Source organism: Balaenoptera borealis, assembly GCF_965194805.1.
Source record: "Balaenoptera borealis genome assembly, chromosome: 16".
Classification (NCBI taxonomy): Eukaryota; Metazoa; Chordata; class Mammalia; order Artiodactyla; family Balaenopteridae; genus Balaenoptera; species Balaenoptera borealis.
The window spans coordinates 30,416,009-30,434,546 of record NC_138872.1 but is presented as its reverse complement, the minus strand read 5'-3'; the positions used below and the strand labels follow the sequence as shown (position 1 = coordinate 30,434,546).

Below are 18,538 nucleotides of genomic sequence, written 5' to 3'. Positions count from 1 at the left end.
CAAATGTGCCTACGTGGCGGGAAGGGGAGGCGATTTGTGAGGTGCACAGGCAGAGCTCAGAATGTCCACCTGTGTGCCTGTCCCTGGGATGTGGGACAGAACAAAGCTGTAGGGAGAGACCAGCCCCCTAGGCTACCAAGTTCTGCTGCAGACCTCCAAATCTGAACATGGACTTCAGGTCATCATGAACATATATTTTTCAAGGTAGGAGGACAGAACACATTTCATTTTACATTTTGTTAGCGTGACGTACAACTTTTATATATTTAGTCATATTTTACCCCAGGTCCTAAAAAAGGTGGAGCTGATACTTAAAAAAAAAAAAAAGTTTTATTATGGAAAATTCCACACACATACAAAAATACAGATTAGTATAATCAACTCTCACGTACCCATCACCCAGTTTCAACAACTCTCAATTCATGGCTAGTCTTGTTTCTTCTTTTTTTTTTTAAATTTATTTATTTATTTATTTATTTATTTATTTTTGGCTGTGTTGGGTCTTCACTGCTGTGCAAGGGCTTTCTCTAGTTGCAGCGAGCGGGGGCCACTCTTCATCGCGGTGCGCGGGCCTCTCACTATCGCGGCCTCTCTTGTTGCGGAGCACAGGCTCCAGATGCGCAGGCTCAGTAGTTGTGGCTCACGGGCCCAGTTGCTCTGCGGCATGTGGGATCTTCCCAGACCAGGCTCGAACCCGTGTCCCCTGCATTGGCAGGCGGATTCTCAACCACTGCACCACCAGGGAAGCCCCTCTTGTTTCTTCTTTACTTACCCTCACCCAGTTCACCCCTCTCATGTTATTTTGAAGCAAGTTAGGGTGGTATCAGATTAACACATTTAGGACATGATTTGCAGGAGCTCCTGGAGTTCTGTCTTCCCAAAAAAACAGCACATCACAACCTGGGATAACCCATCAAAGCCTTGAAAGGCGCAGGGGTGGGGACTCCTCTCCCTCAGGGGTACTCTGGTGTTGGGGTTCTGCTCCTGCTCCTTGCTGGCCGTGGCACTTCAGGAAATTGCTTAACCCTTTTAAGCCTCAGTTTCCACATCAATAAAATGGTGATAAACGTATCTTCTGACATTGTTACACAGCTTATAGTGTAGTGCTGGGAACACACTGTCAGCTTGCAGTAATTGTTAGCTATTCCCCATCACCCCTGTTTAGGCATTTTCCCTGTTTAGTGTAGAAGATGGACAGATAAGTTTCTCCTCCCTGAGAAAGGAGAGGCTCGGAGGAGGGCACCCATTTTGTGACTGCCTCCCTTGCCATGAGGAGGGACACCCAGACATGAAGAAGGTGCCAGAGGCAGTAAGGATTTCCCAGGTGACATCCCTGGACCCCAAGCCAACCTCCAACCCTGAATCCTAAATAAGTTATAAATGTCCTGGCGATTTAGTCACTGTTAGTGGGTTTCCAGGCAATGGAGTGGTAAAGAGCACAGACTTTGGGGCCTGTGTTTCAATCCCAGGTCTGCTGTTTATTACCTGGGCCTCCTGGGGCAACTTCTCGGTCCTCCAGTTTCCTGTCTACAAATGGAGATAAAAATGACTTCCTCCTTCCTAGGGTTTTATGCGGATTCAAGGAGGAAAGGTTTGTAAAAGGCTGAGAACAGTACTGCCAGGTACTCAAGGCTATGGAAGTCTCTGTTGTTGTCCGGGGTTCAACAGGCCTGTTCCTCCTGTGTTATGTCCCGCCCCCGCCCCCGCCCCCATGCTTAGATCCTCTTCCTTCACACCTTTGCAGCACAAGTTCTCTATCCTGCCAGCTGCGCCCTCCTTGCCCCCTCTTCCCAGAGCTCCCCACTCAGCCTTCACTCTCCAAACTACAGGCACCGAAGGTGTTCCGGGGGGACCTGCCCAGTGCCGTTGCCCCGCTGCCCGCGCCCCGCGTGGCCGCCCTGCGCGCTTTTCTCCGCCGGGAGCGCGGGGCTGGGGCCGGGCCGGGCCAGGGCGTCAGATGGCGCAGCGAGATTCCTCCTGGGGACCCCAGCCGGCGGGCCGTGCGCCCAGGCAGCGCCGCCCGCTTTGTGCTCGACCCCGTCAGGTCCCCGAGGCCCACGAAGCTTCCTGACTGCGCTTCTGCTCCCCTCGGCCCGGGGCATTTCTGGCCAGTCGTCTGGCTGAAGCGTGGGAGAAGCGCACGTGGCCCTCCCCTGGCTCTTCCCCAGCCGGCCAAAGGGGGCCACTTCGGTCGCCCCCGGAGCAGAAGTCTTTGTCCCCAGGGGGTGCTCCAGGCCGGCCCCGTGGGCCCTGGAGCTGGAGCCCACAGTCCCCAGACGTGAATCCACCCACCTGGCTGCTGTACAGGCTTTTAATACAGAAAAAAGTCTGTCACAAATATTTTTCCTAGGTTATGTTGCTTTTTACTTAGGTTATTTTTGCAGGTAAGACTTTTTATGATGACCTGTCATTTCTGATTTCTTTTAAGCTTAATGTAACCCTCTTTAGAGATCTCATATTCACATTCAGCTCCCTCCTGTCTGATGAAGAAGTGAAAGCTTTTTTTATTTTTATTTCTTCCTTACTCCTGGTGCAGACCCAAGGCAGTTTCATGCTAAGGCCCAGCATTTTTCTTATGTTTGTTGCCCCTGCTCAACGCACCCTCTTCGATTCATTCAGTCAGCAGTTCTTGGGCTCCTACGTTTGCTCACTTTCGTTCCTCTGCATAGTTCACAGAGCATTTGTGTGACCACACTGCCGAAGTTCCTTGAGTCAGACTAATAGCAAGCAGATGAGATGACACGCTAGCAGACCTGTTTGAGAATGAGGCCACCCCCTTTGGAGGGTAGCAGAGATGTCATTATGGTACAAGCACTGGGTTGACCCTGAGAAAAAAGGAATAAGAAACAGGAGTGGGGGGCAGTTGTTACCTGTTCTCAGAAAAGAGGATCTAAGGGTAAGGAAGTACTTAACATTCTGAGATTTGGGTTTAATCTGGAGGCTTGCAACTCTTTGTTATGTAAAGATTTCTGAAAATTCTAACCCCTTATAGCACTTTCAGATCTGATTCCCTTAAGACCTCAGTGAGATAGGACATGGGGTCAGTACATCAAGCAACCTTGGGAACAGGTGTGACTCGCCCAAGGTCACACAGTAACTCCCTGGAGAGCTGAGGCTGGTACCCAGGGCTCCCCTCCCTCCCTTCCTCCTTTCCACAATTTATTGAAAACTCACTGTGTGGCAAGCATGTACCAGGAGTGGGATTACAGTATGGAACACAAAGGATGGAGTCCTTTCTGCCCTGAGGCTTTCATACTAGAGGGGGTACAGCCATACATACAAAATAATAATAATAATAATAAACAAGTGAACTGCAAGTTGTAGTAGGTGCTATTAAACCCATCAACATAGACCCAACTTAGAAAATAACTGAGCTAGGTGTGAGGTATGCTCCACGTGGGTGCTCCGGGAAGGCTCCTCTTGGGAAATGACACTTTAAAGCAACAAGGTGAATCCCAGGGATAGGTGAGGGTAGGCAAGCCTTTTAGGACAAGGAGACAGTAGGCTCTGAAATTCCAAAGCAGGGATGGAAAGAAGCAGATAGTTCGAGATAGATTTTAGTGGTAGGACTAACAGAGTGAGGGAAAGCAATGGATCAGGGTAAGTCCCAGGTTCTGGGAGGACCAGCTGGCTGGATGGTGGTATGATTGCAGGGCTGGAGAACCCTGGGAGAGAGCAGGGGAGCAGCTAAGAATCAGGAGTTGACCATGTTAAGCTGGAAAGGCCTATTGAATATCCAAGGGGAGTTGTCATTGGGCACTTGGGGGAGAGGCCCAAGATGGAGGTATGAATTTGAGAATCATTAGTTTGTAGAAAGCATATAAAATTATGTGGTTAGAAGCAATCACCTAAGAAGAGAAGAGAAGAGAAGGGACACAGGACTGAGACCTGGGATATTCCAACATTTAGAAGTCAAGGTCAAAGAGGCAAAGTCAGAAAAGGAGACTGAGAAAGAACATCCAGTGTGGTGGATTTTAAAAGCATATATTTAAAAAGGACAAGTGCAGAATTCTCTGGCTATCCAGTGGTTAGGACTTGGCAGTTTCACTGCTGGGGCCCAGGTTCAATCCCTGGTTGAGGAACTAAGATCCTGCAAGCCACAAGACGTGGCAAAAAAAAAAAAAAGACAACTGCTCAACCATGTTGAATGCTACTACATGGACATGACCACCAAATATGGTAATACAGAGGTAGTTTATGACCTTGATAACAGGAGTTTTAGTGGACTGGTTTGGGCAGAAGCCTGAATGGAGTGAGTTGAAGAGTAAATGTTGACTTCTGGATAAAAATGGCAGTTGGACAACAATGAAAAACAAAGGTGATCACTAACTCCAGGGAACACAAAAAGTTGTTCAACGATGGAAAGTTCATCATAATATACCATATGGTTTAGCTTGGAGGTTTAGCTTGCAGTCTAACTTATAATAGTGACCTAACCATTATGACATTATTATATCAAGAAAATGGTGTGGGAGGGTACTGTGAAGGGTGGTGGGGAAGGACTGGTAAAAGAGTTAATCCTCTCTTTCCAAGTGACACTGAATCAAGATCATGAGCTAAGTTGTAGAAGATGTAAGGGTGGCAGAGGTGTGAAAAAGTAGTTTTGGAAAAGGAACATATAAGTGAACTGAAGAAGGAAGGGGTGGGGGTGTCCTCAGGGTCCACGTGACCTGTGAGGTGTTATACTGGAAATGCAGCCAGTCAGCACAGTAACGGGACTTTTACCAGCCAGTGTGGGTTCCAAGAAGGTGGTATTGGGAGAAGCAGGCTCTCTGGTATCTGTGTGGAGGTGGGATTTGGGATCTTCAAGGGGCCCTGGTATGGGAGGCAAGTCTTAGAATGGTGATTCAGGTAGACACGGCTAGTCAGGACACAGCTTGTACCAGAGCTTGAGTCCTTCATTTCCTGTAGCTCCTTCAGTTTTCAGTTGGTAACTCAGACCGAAAGTGCAGAGAGGGTAAGGTGCTGGGCCAAGGCACAGCTGGCCTAAGCCAGGCCTCTGGCCGCCCCTCTCAGTCTGCCCCACAACGCAGAGTCTCAGGAGGGCAATGTCCAGACCAAGTTTATTTCTAGGCCATGAACGGAATGAAAAAGTTTATCCTGCATTAACTCAGGAAGCTACTCTCTCTGGAAGAAATCTCTTAAGGTCTTATTAAGAATAATGGCATTAATAATACTACAATACTACTATTAATTAACTTTACAGTGGTGCAGGCACTTTTCCAAATTCCTCCTACCTTACATTATCTCAGTCCTCACGACAACCTGGTGATGTGGGTGCAAGTATCTTCCCCAATTCACACTGGAGAAAAATGAGGCACAGAGAGGTCAAGTGATCTCCCCGAGTCATGATGCTTTGAGGAACAGAGGCCAGATTTCAACAGGCTGCTGGGCTCCAGCATCCTCACAGCCCCCCGTCTCTGGGACCTGGGACCCTGCACTGCACGTGGTGGACAGGAAGCAGCTGGAGCTTCCCGGCAGCACTCTGGAGAGGAGGCCAAGCGTCTGGGGGCTGGGTGAGCTGGGGGCTGTGCAGAGCCTGAGAGGTGCAGGGTGGCTAGCTTGGATTCAAGGACCAGAGGGCCACTCAGGCGGCCCAGGGAGGGAGACTTCCATCCCTTAAACCCACCAGCCTGGGGTCATAAACCAAAGCCTGCTTCTCAGGCTGGGCCCATTTGGCTGTGGCTCTGCCCCTCCCCGAGCCTCAAAGCCCCCTGAGGCCCCAGGCCTGAGCTGGTACCTGCTCTGGTCCCCACAAACTAGCGTCCTGGTCAGGGTAGGGATTGGGGCAAACTGGCTGTCAGTTTACCCCCCGACCTTTGAACCTTACTGGGTCTGGATTTCCTCATTCCCCCATAGATACTCCCCTTACCCCATGCTCCTGCCTGGAAGGGGAGTGATGGGAACATGCCACGAAGCTGTCCCCAAGGTCCCCAGTCCCTGAGTCTTTGGACCCTGGTGTGGGTGTGTGTGTGGGGTGGGAGCATCCCCAGCTCCCCCCAGGAACCTGCCCCACCCACCAAGTGGGAATGGCCCCCTGATTCTATGTTGGTCTCTTGCCTCCATTACACGGGGCTGCAGGCAGCACTTTCTGTCCTAGTGCAGCCGGTACAAAGGCTTCTGTCTGCACCACCTCGAGTGTGTGCCGTTCTTGGTCACTTGTCCTCTCACAGGACTAATGCTCCTGATGGGGTCCTGCATACCGACTGTCCCCTGCTCATCACTCCTGGGCTGGGGCCTGACCTGCTCCTTACACAGCAGCCCCTCGGGTCCCCCCTGCCCCCTTCTCTGGGGTCTGTGTCGGGGGACAGGGCCTGTTGACCCCCAGCCTCTTCTGGGCACCAGAAAGCTTGGAGACGGTCTGCAGGTGACCGCCACCCCCCCACGTCTGTCTCTCTCCCTGAGTCCAGAGAGTCACAGTTACAGTCACAGCAGCTCCTGTCACACCGCAGCCACACCGCCGCCAATGACAGCCCAGAGGCTGGCACCCCTCCCCCACCGTCCCCTGCACAGGTCCACGTGCATCCCCAGATGCCTGAATCACTGCTGACGACTGGGACCTGGTGGCCATGGGCTCCTGGGGAGCCACTGGGGAGGGGGGTACTGGCCACGTCACCTCAGAGGGAACACCTGCAGACATAAATAGGCAGCCAGCGAAGGCAGCACAGCACAGTCCACAGAGCAGCGCTGCAGACTGTGCCCACCTGTGCCAGGATGCCCGACGCCACACTGCCTGCCTGCTTCCTCGGCCTGCTGGCCTTCACCTCCGCTTGCTACTTCCAGAACTGCCCAAGGGGCGGCAAGAGGGCCATGTCCGACCTGGAGCTGAGACAGGTATGACCGAGGCCCATCTCAGGGCTGCTGGGCCGGGGCAGAGGCCCAGGGATGGCACCACAGTGCAGGGGATAGGAAGGGAAGTCGTGGGAGAGGCAGGCTTTAGGGGAAGTGCCCAACAGAAGAAGGGAGGCTTGGCATGGCCAGACAGAGGGGACCAGGCTGTCGGGTGGGCTAGGACGGGCTACAGGACTTCCTGAACACTGTCCCCATCCAGAGAAGGGATGCAGGAAAGAGAGGTTTCCCCAGTAACTGGACTTGGTGCTGGATCAGGGAGAACTGGATGGCAAGACCTCCTCTGTGCCCATGGCGGCCTCTCCTCCAGGACTAGCTGGAGCTTCGGAGGCTCTGTCTTCTCCAGCACTTGAGGCCTTCCCTGTTCAACTTCTGGCCTCTCCTAGCCACGGGCCCCAGCCCCCCAGCCCCCCAGCCCCCAGAAGCTGGCCATTGCCCTGAGCTTGCCTGAGTGGGAGGTGCCACCCAAGTATCCTGTAAGGAAGTTCTGCTGGGTACCTAGCCCAATTCTTTCATGCTGTATGTCCAGTGATTCCCTCTTATTCCACCTTCAGCAGAGTTAAAGGAAATCCAATCACCATGCTCAATTCTGCCAAGGCTACAGGTGGCCAGTTTTGAGCTGCTGAACAAACTAGGGTGGGTAGGTGGGCAGCCCCCACAAACAACCCTTCCCTCTGCTTGGCAGCTTTGGAAACTGGAGTCACCTAGTTGCCTCATGCCCTCCTCTAGGGCTCATGTCCCTGCCACCCCCAGGGTCAGTCCATAGGTGAGTGAGCAGAGGTCAGGGCCCCAGTGAGACCCACTGGTTTGAGGGGCAGGGTAAGACCAGAGAGGGAACAGGACATGGGAAGAAGGGCCTGAGTGTATTCTGGAGGGGGGCAGGGGCCCTCCCTGCACGGGGTGGGGTGGGTGTGGAGAGGGGGTGCGTGCTAGAGATGGAGCTGGAGCAACGCGGGCAGAGGAGGAAGGTCAGCATTAAAGGGAGGGTAGTGGGCAGCTGAGAGAGGGGTGCACACCAGGAGGCACCAAAGCTGAGAAGGAAGGTCTCTCCCATGCAGCCCATGAGGGACCCCTCCCTCACCGAAGGGAGAGGATGCTGAGGGCTGTCACTGAGAGCTGTTCCTCAGTCACCTGAAAGCCAAAGCAGCCGAGTAGCTTTTGAGTCCCCTCCTTCGACCGCTTCTGGGGCCCAAAGAGCGCCAGGGAGACCCCGAACCTCCGGCGCTCCTCTGCCCTGTCCTCCCCCACCCGGCTCAGCCCCCCGCCCCGCAGGGTCTCCCTCCCGGGCCCGGTCCCCTCCCCGCCCGCGGCTCACCCCTGCCCTCCCGCCAGTGTCTCCCCTGCGGCCCCGGGGGCAAAGGCCGCTGCTTCGGGCCCAGCATCTGCTGCGGGGACGAGCTGGGCTGCTTCATGGGCACGGCCGAGGCGCTGCGCTGCCAGGAGGAGAACTACCTGCCGTCGCCCTGCCAGTCGGGCCAGAAGCCGTGCGGGAGCGGGGGCCGCTGCGCCGCCGCCGGCATCTGCTGCAACGACGGTGAGCGGCCGAGTCGGCGGGGGGCGGGCGGGGCGCTGGGGCCGGGCCGGGGCAGGGGCCGGGCCAACCTGGGTCTGGCGGGGGCGGGGCCTGGGCACCTTGTTGCGCCCCCGCGCCGCGCGCTCAGCCCATGCTCCCCGCAGAGAGCTGCGTGACAGAGCCCGAGTGCCGGGAGGGCGCCAGCTTCCCTCGACGCGCCCGGGCCAGCGACCTGAGCAACGCGACCCTGCTGGACGGGCCGAGCGGGGCCTTGCTGCTGCGGCTGGTACAGCTGGCGGGGGCGCCGGAGCCCGCTGAGCCCGCCCAGCCCGGCGTCTACTGAGGCGCCCCCACCCCACCCCCCGCCCTCGCAGCACGAAAAATAAATGGTCTTAAAGGCATTGGCTAGCGTGCGTCTCCGTCTCTGGGGGTGGAGAGGGGAGAGGACAGGAGGGTGGGGGACCAGTTCCCGGACCCTAAGTCGTGGGCAGACCCACCCCAGAAAAGGGACAGATCCTGTCGGGAAGCGATCTTGGGCCAGCACGATTCTAGATAGAACTACTGACAGGGAGACCTGGGGGGCGGGGAGGGGAAGGGCCACTGTCCGGGAGTAGCCGTGGAGAGGCTGGGTTGGGGATCTGGCAGAAGGATGGAAATAAAGGCAGAGAGGGGGAAAGACATGGGTGGACAAGATAGCAAGAGACAGAGCGACAGCAGAACGATGGAGAGAGAGAGAGAGAAACATTGAGAGTCATGGAGAGAAGAGTGAGAGAGGCAAGGGGATGCACCAAGGGTGACCGCAGTTCTTGTCCCCGTTTACATCCCGGGAGGCTGAGGCACAAACAGCTTCAGGAATTCCCAGCCTATCTCATCCAAGGCTGTGCTTTATGTGCCCGCGTGGAGGGGACAACATCACCCCAGACCCAGCAGAGAGGGGGGCCAGGTACTGTCGGTCCAGGAGGAAACTAAGCATCCCCATTTGGGCCACTCAGCCAGCATGAGAGACAGAGCCCACGGAAACCCTAGGTACATCCCCCCTCCCCCCCAAAACAGCCACACCAACCACACACACACAGCCAGACAAACAGACAAGAAAAAAATTGTTTGGGACATGCCTGGTGATCTTTGACCACAGTCAGAGATACAGACCCTGAGATACACATTGGGAAGCACAGACACACCCAGAGAAACACAGATCCAGCTGACTGGACCATAGGCAGGCACATGTACACACACACACACACACACACACACACACACACACACACACACTCCACACACATGCACACTCACATTAGGACCTTCCAGCCTTGACTATGCAGCTTCAGGGTAGAAGTCTGCTAGCATTTGGCAGATCCTCTTCTATGTGCCTCTGTCCCACTTTGTCCCCTCTATCCCATCTGCCCCTTTATCCCCTTTCCCCTCACTGGTCTCTTTTCCCCTGTCCACCCCCTGACCCCCAGCTCCTTGGCCCTCTCGTTCCTCTTGCTTCTCTCCTTATCCCTCTTCATCCCTTCCTTGCCTCTTCTGCCCCAACTTTCCCCTCCGTTACCTCCCATCCTTCTCTCTCTACCCCCTCTCTTCTCTGCATCCTCTCCTTGGGATTTCTTGCTCCAGGTCTTGGGACCACAGGGGCTGCATCTCCTCTGGAATCCTCCCACACTTGGAGGCCAGGAGGGAGGCCAGGAGGGAGCGCAGGCAGAGAGAAGTCACTCTGAGCCCTGACCCCAACACCCTGCCTTGGGCGGAACCTGGTGACTCAGTCTCAGTCAGCCCCAAGCTCTCTTCTGGTCTTAGAGCTCTGCTCTGCCATCATCCTGACCCAGCTCAGTGTCCAGCATGATTAAGTCTGGTCGGGGCAGGGCCCACACTGGCTTCTCTCCCTGCCATGGCATCCTGCCTCTACCCTAGTGTGGCACACTCAGGACCAGTCCCCAGGTCTAGGAAGACCTGGGGTAGGACCAGACCTAAAAGGAATTTAGTAACCCATCCAGACAGAGGGCGGTGGGAAGAAGCAGCTTGGTTTTTAAAAAAGGATCATATGCTCAACGTTGCTAATTATTACAGACATGAAAATCAAAACTACAATGAGGTATCACCTCACACCAGTCAGAATGGCCATCATCAAAAGGCCTACAGTTAATAAATGCTGGAGAGGGTGTGGAGAAAAGGGAACCCTCCTACACTGTTGGTGGGAATATAAATTGGTGCAGCCACTATGGAGAACAGTATGGAGATTCCTTCAAAAACTAAAAATAGGGCTTCCTGGGTGGCGCAGTGGTTAAGAATCCGTCTACAAATGCAGGAGAAATGGGTTCCAGTCCTGGTCCAGGAAGATCCCACATGCTGTGGAGCAACTAAGCCCGTGAGCCACAACTACTGAGCTTGTGCTCTAGACCCTGCAAGCCACAACTGCTGAAGCCCGAGTACCACAACTACTGAACCCCGCGTGCCTAGAGCCCATGCTCCATAACAAGAGAAGCCATCGCGGGACTTCCAAGTGGCGCAGGGGTTAAGAATCTGCCTGCCAATGCAGGGGACACGGGTTCCAGCCCTGGTCTGGGAAGATCCCACATGCCGCGGAGCAACTAATCCGGTGCGCCACAACTACTGAGCCCACGTGCCACAACTACTGAAGCCCGTGCGCCTGGAGCCCGTGCTGTGCAACAAGAGAAGCCACCACAGTGAGAAGCCCGTGCACCACAATGAAGAGTATCCCCCACTTGCCGCAACTAAAGCCCGCGCACAGCAACGAAGACTCAACACAGCCAAAAATAAAATAAATTTAAAAAAAATTCTCTTTAAAAAAAAAACAAAAACAAGAGAAGCCATTGCAATGAGAAGCCCGTGCACCGCAATGAAGAGTAGCCCCCACTCACCACAACTAAAGAAAGCCCGCGTGCAACAATGAAGACCCACCGCAGCCCAAAAAAAAAAAAAAAACTAAAAATAGAGTTGCCATATGATCCAGTAACCCCACTCCTGGACATGTATCCAGAAAAGACAAAACCTCTAATTCGAAAAAAGATACATGCACCCCAATGTTCATAGCAGCACTATTCACAATCACCAAGACATGTAAGCAACCTAAGTGTCCATCAACAGATGAATGAAAAAGATGTGGTATATACATATACAATGGAATATTACTCAGCCGTAAGAAAGAATGAAATAATGCCATTTGCAGCAATATGGATGGACCTAGAGATTATCATTCTAAGTGAAGTAAGTCAGACAAACACAAATATCATTTGATACCACATAGGTGGAATCTAAAAAAATGATACAAATGAACTTATTTACAAAACAGAAGCAGACTCACAGACATAGAAAGCAATCTTATGTTTACCAAAGGGGAAGGCGGGGGGATAAATTAGAGGAGTTTGGGATTAAAGTATACACAGTACTATATATAAAATAGGTAAACAACAAGGACCTACTGTTGCACAGGGAACTATATTCAATATCTTGTAATGAACTATAGTGAAAAAGAATCTGAAAAAGAATGTATAGAAAAGAAAAAGAAAAAAAGAATATATATATTCGTATATATGTATAACTGAATCACTTTGTTGTATACCAAAAACTAACAAAACATTGTAAATCAACTATACTTCAATTAAAAAAATGGATCATAGACTTAAATGTAAAATCTAAAATTATAAAACTTATTTTTTTAAAAATTTATTTATTATTATTTATTTATTTAGGCTGTGCTGGGTCTTCATTGTGGCGCACTGGCTTCTCTAGTTGCGGCACGCACACTCTAGAGCATGCCGGGCTCAGTAGTTGAGGCATGTAGGCTTAACTGGTACATGGGATCTTAGTTCCCAACCAGGGATCGAACCCAGGCCCCCTGCATTGAGAGAACAGAGTCTTAATCACTGGACCACCAGGGAAGTCCCTAAAATTATAAAACTTCTTGAAGAAAATATAGGGGAAATTCTTTAGGACCTCAAGTTATACAAAAATTTCCTAGCTCTGACACCAAAAGCAAGATCCATAAAAGAAGAAATTTGATACATTTGGAATTCATCCAAAATTAAAAACTTCTGCTCATTTTAATTAATTAATTAATTTTGGTTCATGATACGTCATATTTAAGACAATGTATAATGTTTTTACAGCAGAATGACAATTTGGTTGTGTACAACTGGAACAATTTTGCCCACTAAATATATTTTAAAAAGTCTTCAATCAAAGAATAGACATCTGCTTTAAGAATACTGATGACTGGATTATTGGACATGTCACTAATTTGTCTGTCAGAAATACTCATACATTATCCATGAACATGTAGTTGTATTACCTTGTAGAAATTTTGAAGTTTTGTCTTTCATACATGAAATAACTGAATCCTTGCAAGACACAATGAGCATGTGTTAGCTTCAGTCCCAGGAGTGGCTTCAAACCTGGAAAGTCTGCCTCTTAGAGAGTCCAGATCTGACCTGAGCTTGCTGTACCTCCAGAGGAAGTGCTCCTGTACAAGGAACAAGTGCACTGACCCCAGCCCCATTTTCATTCCAATGTCACCATCCTCCAACCAGATTGGGGGAAGGAGAGCTAACCATGCAAGTCAATGTCTAAGGGGGTGTGAGAAGCAATGGGACTGTCCCACAAGACTGGGGAGCGTGAGGAGGTACAATTGTGGAGACAACACTTTACCACGATCAGATACACAGGACAGGAACAGGACAGTTTTAAAAGCTTTCTTTATATGAAAACAGAACATTCTGAAGTTCTTACCATACTTTGTTAGAGTACTACCCCAAAGGTACCCTGAGTCTAATCCTTGTGACCCATGAAATTCTATTACGTGGGAAAAGATGCTTTACACATGGAATGAAGTTAAGGATCTTGAGATGGAAAATGGCTCTGGAGTATCCGGGTGGTCCCTCCATGTAATCTCAGTGTTCTTACGAGAGAGAAAGAGGCAGAGGGAGGCTGGACTGTAGGAGTGTGGACGTGGTCATGAGAGCAGGAGAGAGCTTCTGCTCTTTAAAGTACACTGTTAAGAGAATGAAAAGACAAGCCACAGACTGGGAGAAAAGATTCACAAATCACACAACTTATAAAGGACTTATACCCAGACTATATAAAGACTGCCCTCTCAAAACTCAATAATAAGAAAATGACTCAACTTTTAAAATGGCTAAACAATTTAAGCAGATACTTTACCACATAAGATACATAGATGGCAATAAACACATGTAAAGATGTTCAACATCATTAGTCATTAGGGAAATGCAAATTTAAACCGCAGTGAGATATCCATTTCAGTGTCTTAAAAAAAAGGGGGGCGCTGACAATATCATGTGCTGACAGGGATATGGAGCAATTGTAACCCTCATATATTGTGGATGCGGATACAAAATCATTCATCCACTCTGGAAAACTGTTCTATAGTTTCTCGTAAAGTTAAACTTACAATTACCATTTAACCCACCAGTCCCATTAACAGGTAGTGATTCAAGTGAAATGAATATCTATATTCACACAAAAAGCTGTATGTGAATGTTTATAGTGGCTCTATTGTAATCACCAAAACTTTATAAGTTTTAAACAGATTAGAATTTAAACTGTGATCCATTTTGAGTTAATTTTTGTATAGGGTACAAGTTGTGAATTGAAGTTCATTTTTTACATCTGGTTATTCATTTGTTCCAGCTCTGTTTTAATTTTTTTTCTTTTCTTTCTTTCTTTTTTTTTTTTGGCCATGGGCCTTGCGGGATCTTAGTTCCCCGACTAGGGATTGAACCCAGGCCCTTGGCAGTGAAAGTGTGGAGTCCTAACCACTGGACCGCCAGGGAATTCCCTCCAGCTCTATTTGTTGAAATGACAATTCCTTCTCTATTCAATTGTCTTTGTAACATTCTCAAAATCATTTGACCATACACATGTAAGTCTATTTCTGGCCTCCCTGATCTGTTGCATTGATCAATAGGCCTGTCTTTTCTCCACTCCCACCCTGTCCTGAGTGTGGTAGCTTTACAGTAAGTCTGGAAATTAGGTAGTGAGACTCTTTCAACTTTCTTCTTCAAAACTGATTTAGCTATTTTAGTTCCTTTGCAATTTGAACCAAAAAAATCCTTCTGGGAGTTTGATTGGAACTGTGTAGTAATAGAATTGTAGCTACATTTTCCAGCTTCATTTGCACTGTGTGTCCATATGACCATGTGCTTGTCAATAAAATGTGAGTGAAAGGAATAGTGAACTTGGGGTCTTAACGACAGTGTGAGCCTCCTCCACACTCTTTCCCTTCCCACCCAGTGGAATCCACAACGTCCTGGTCTCAAATATGCAGACAAAGATGAGGCCTAGGGGATGACAGAACTATATGACAGAAGAAACCTGGGTCCCTAAGTGACAAAGTGGAACAGAGCTGGGAATGCTCACTGAGGACTGATAGGACAGGGGGAATTAAACAGTGACCTTCTCTACCTCCCTAAGGTCTCCTTACGGTTTGGGTGTTTTTATAATGGCAGCCTAACTTTAACTAACTATAACCCCTGAATTCTGAAACAATTAAAAAATGAAACAAAAGAATGTGACATTTGGAGGCCAGAAGACTACCTTTATTATTGATAGAACTGATATTAGACAATGTAACTTGGACCTGCTGGCGAGGAGGCTTCACAAAGCTGAGTAACAAGCTAGAGCTGTTTACTGTCCCAGACACAAGGAGCTGGACCTTCACAGGGCTTTCCGCTGAGCTCCTGCATTTGCGCTGTGACAGCACGTGCTTCCTGGGATGGCAGCCTCATCCCAAGAGGAATCAGAGAGGAAGGGGTGGCATTATACCTACTCCTTTCCTCTCACCCTGTCCCTCAAGTCAGCTACTCCCTGGGAGGAGTGTTATCGCAGGGAAACCCCTCTACACGGAAGAAAATATCGGGAAAGGGAAAGAATATTTCTGACCTCTGCCCCATGGACAATCACCTCCTATGAGGCTGGGAAAAACTTCTGGTATAATTTCAAACCATTCCAGATTTAAAAACTAAACTACATGAAATTTAGTAGGTATGGAAGCAGGGCAAACTTATTGTCCACATAGACCCTACAGAAAACTGAAATTGCTGTCCTTCAATGTTGTACTGGAGGAGCTGGATAGTACAGAGTGACGTAAAAATAAATCACAGCAATAAATGCTCAGTGATCCAGTCAATGATTATAGTTTTCAGACTGGAATGCTCTGGCCTAAAGCTTCTCACAGCTGTGAAGAGCTCATCTCTGAGATTGCCCACAGTATTCTGGTATGCACACATATGAATTTTTATTTTACAAATTAGTATTATTTCATAATGTACAGATACTAATTCACATCTTTTTTAACAAAGTAAATTTGGGGCATCTCTTCATATCAGGATATTTACCTCTACCACAATCTTTTTGTTTTTTTAGTTTTTATTAAGAGAAATTTCAAATATACAAAAAAGTAGGGCCACTAAACAAAGACCCCTTGGGTACCTATCCCCTCCTTCACTCCCACAATTATCAACACATGATCCTTCTTTCACCTCTATCTTCACCCCCTCCTCCCACCCCCAAGTCATCCCAGCAGTCATCCCATGTCATCTGTAAACGTTCCAGTGTGCATCTCAAATGAGAGGGACTTTTGTTAAAGATATGACCACAGACTGTTACCACACACATGCAAGCCCCAAGCCAAAACTCAACAATATATATTATCATCAAATATATACTGTTCAAATTTCCCCAGGTGTCCCATGAATACATTCTTTGTTATTCATTGATATTTGAGTCCATCTTTTCTTAAGGTACAAAAAAGACTATTGATCCTCATGGTGCTTTGACCGTCTTATTTTCCTGAATGTCCTGTAGAGGTTGGCTTCCAATCTCTTTTTACTGTATTTGATATAAGCAGATATAATCATGAGATGACCTTATTGTGTGTATGTCACCCAGCGTAGCCTGACCTGTTTAGCTACATATTAAAATAGTGTTATTTTGTACTAAATTACTTTCCTTTTCTCTACTTTATATTACTGCTAGGACTAATTATATGTTTTTGGAATTGTGTGTGGGTGGGCATGTTATCTCGGAATTTCATTCCCAGGTAGTTAAATGGGTTCACAAAGTACTAGTTATACAAAGCGGGGGTTGGGAACCACCACCCTGCACAAGCCCCAAGCACTTTGGTGGTTTGAAGGAGTCATTCCAAGGAGGACAAAGGCCACGGGTCTGAGCCAGGAGGAAGAGTGAAGAATGGCTTCTGCACCGTCCGGCCATTGAACCACTTCACTTAGCACACGTGGCAGCTCTCCCAGCTCCTCTTCCTCACCAGGCCCAGGTTGGTGCCACCTCTGCATCATCCCCTGAAAAAGAGGTGTCAATATGCCCCTGTGTTATTGAGACCAGAAAAGAAAACACTGCAGGGGTGAGGGGACCCTGAACTCTCTCTCCAGGTGGGGAGACCTGGGCTGACATGGCTCTGCTCTATGGAATCCTCTGGGGTTTGAAGGGTATGCAGGGCACTCAGAGAGTGAGGTCCCAGAGGGAGATCCCAGGCTTCCTGCTGATGTGGCCAGTGGACGCCCAAGCTTGGAAAAGCACAAATCCCTAACCTTGTGTCTCTCTAGTTGAGTAGTGTGGTTCCTTCTGGTTGCTTCCCTCTTCATCTGTGTGGTTTCTGAGGGACCAAAGAACTTTGACATGGTTCTCAAACACCAATTTATGAGAATCACATACTTCCCCATAGTTGATTTGAACAGGACTCAGCTTTCAGTCATTTCTTGTTCCAGATATGGGGTAAGAGGAGGGACCTGCTCTCACAGCCTTGTCAGCAACCACTGGGGCTTTCAAAAGCTTCCTCTCTATTCTCTTCATACATCTTGGTAATAATGATAATTTTTTCATTAAAAAACTTTTATTCTAGTATAATATACCTACAAAAGTGAACAAATCACAGGTGTGCAATCTGAATGAATTTTAATAAACTGAACACACTTGTTTTACCAGCTCCCAGGCCAAGAAACAGAATATGACCAGCACCCCAGAAGCCCCCTTACACCCCTTCCTGTCACCACCACACCCAAGACCTCTAGCACCATAGCTTAGTTTTGCCTGGTTTTGTAATTTATACAAAGAAAACCTTACAGTCTTCTTTAGTATACTTCTTCTCTCTCCTCTCTGTGAGACGACACACTGCTGTGGTGGGTGGGAGACCTCTGAGTGAATTCTCATTGCTTCAGTGTGTGAGAAAGCCACAGAAATAACAATTAAAAATTACTAACAGATAGTGATGCGCTCCTGTTTTATTTGGAGTGGGTGTGTGGGTGTCTGGGCATGCACCTTCTGAAATCGCTTTTGTCCCACAGCACGAGTGAGTGAACAGCGGCACATTCTGGGGGAGAGGGGTTAGGCTTTTATAGATGCTCCAAAATGGTCTTTGATCCAGGAACGGATGAGAAGTGTAGGTTGCAGGAGTCTCTCTGTTAGTGTCCTCTGCATTTTGTGGTCATTTCTGTGGCTATGGGCTCTCAGGAACCCCTGTTCTGCAGGGTCCCCAGTGCTGTCACGTTTCTTTACTGCACAGTCAGGAGCAGGGCTCCTGGCTTCCATGCAACACTGGGAACCCAGGGCCTCATTGGTGGGACAACAAGCCACAGGGGTGGGTGGTGCTGGCCCTCCCGCCCAGCCTCCCCAGCTTGGCCACCCCTTCCGAGAATACAGGTGGCCTCCTGCGGCCTGAGAGTCCAGCTCCTTGGAAACATGAAGGCCCTTCAGCTGCCCCAGCCAAGCTCCCCTCCCCCAGGCCAGCCCTCATGTGTGGCCCAAGCCTGCTTCCAGATATCAGGAAGTCTTTCACTCTCTGCGACCAACCTCCTGCCCTTCCTCTGGTCCCCCGTCAGACTCTTATCTCTGCAGGCCCCACTCTGTCGCTTTGGACCTTAGAAAGCTCCGCTCATGTCCAGCCTGCTGTAGGGCCCCAGCTCTGTCTGGAGTGGGAAGCTGGGGGCTGTTTCCGTCTCCCTGGGAGCCAGCCGTGTCGTCCCCCTCCTTCCTCCATCCACCCCTACAGGATGGCACCGCAGAACTGCACCCTTCTCCCCTCGGGGCGGCGGCTTTAATTCCCTATGAAGCGCCGAGAGCCGGCGATCTTCGACTCCCCCAACGCCCTCCCTTCCCAGTTCTGACACTTAGACGCGAGTCGGG

At 49.7% G+C, this 18,538-nt stretch overlaps 1 protein-coding gene across 1 annotated transcript; it reads left to right on the top strand.

The window, feature by feature from the left end:
- Nucleotides 1–6,641: 6,641 nt before the first annotated feature.
- On the top strand, nt 6,642–15,429 carry AVP (arginine vasopressin). The gene is made up of 3 exons (XM_082359241.1): nt 6,642–6,834; nt 8,182–8,383; nt 8,527–15,429. Exons 1-3 carry the CDS (start codon nt 6,715–6,717, stop codon nt 8,703–8,705), a joined length of 501 nt encoding a protein of 166 aa, XP_082215367.1. The 5' UTR covers nt 6,642–6,714; the 3' UTR covers nt 8,706–15,429.
- The last annotated feature ends 3,109 nt before the right edge of the window (nt 15,430–18,538 follow it).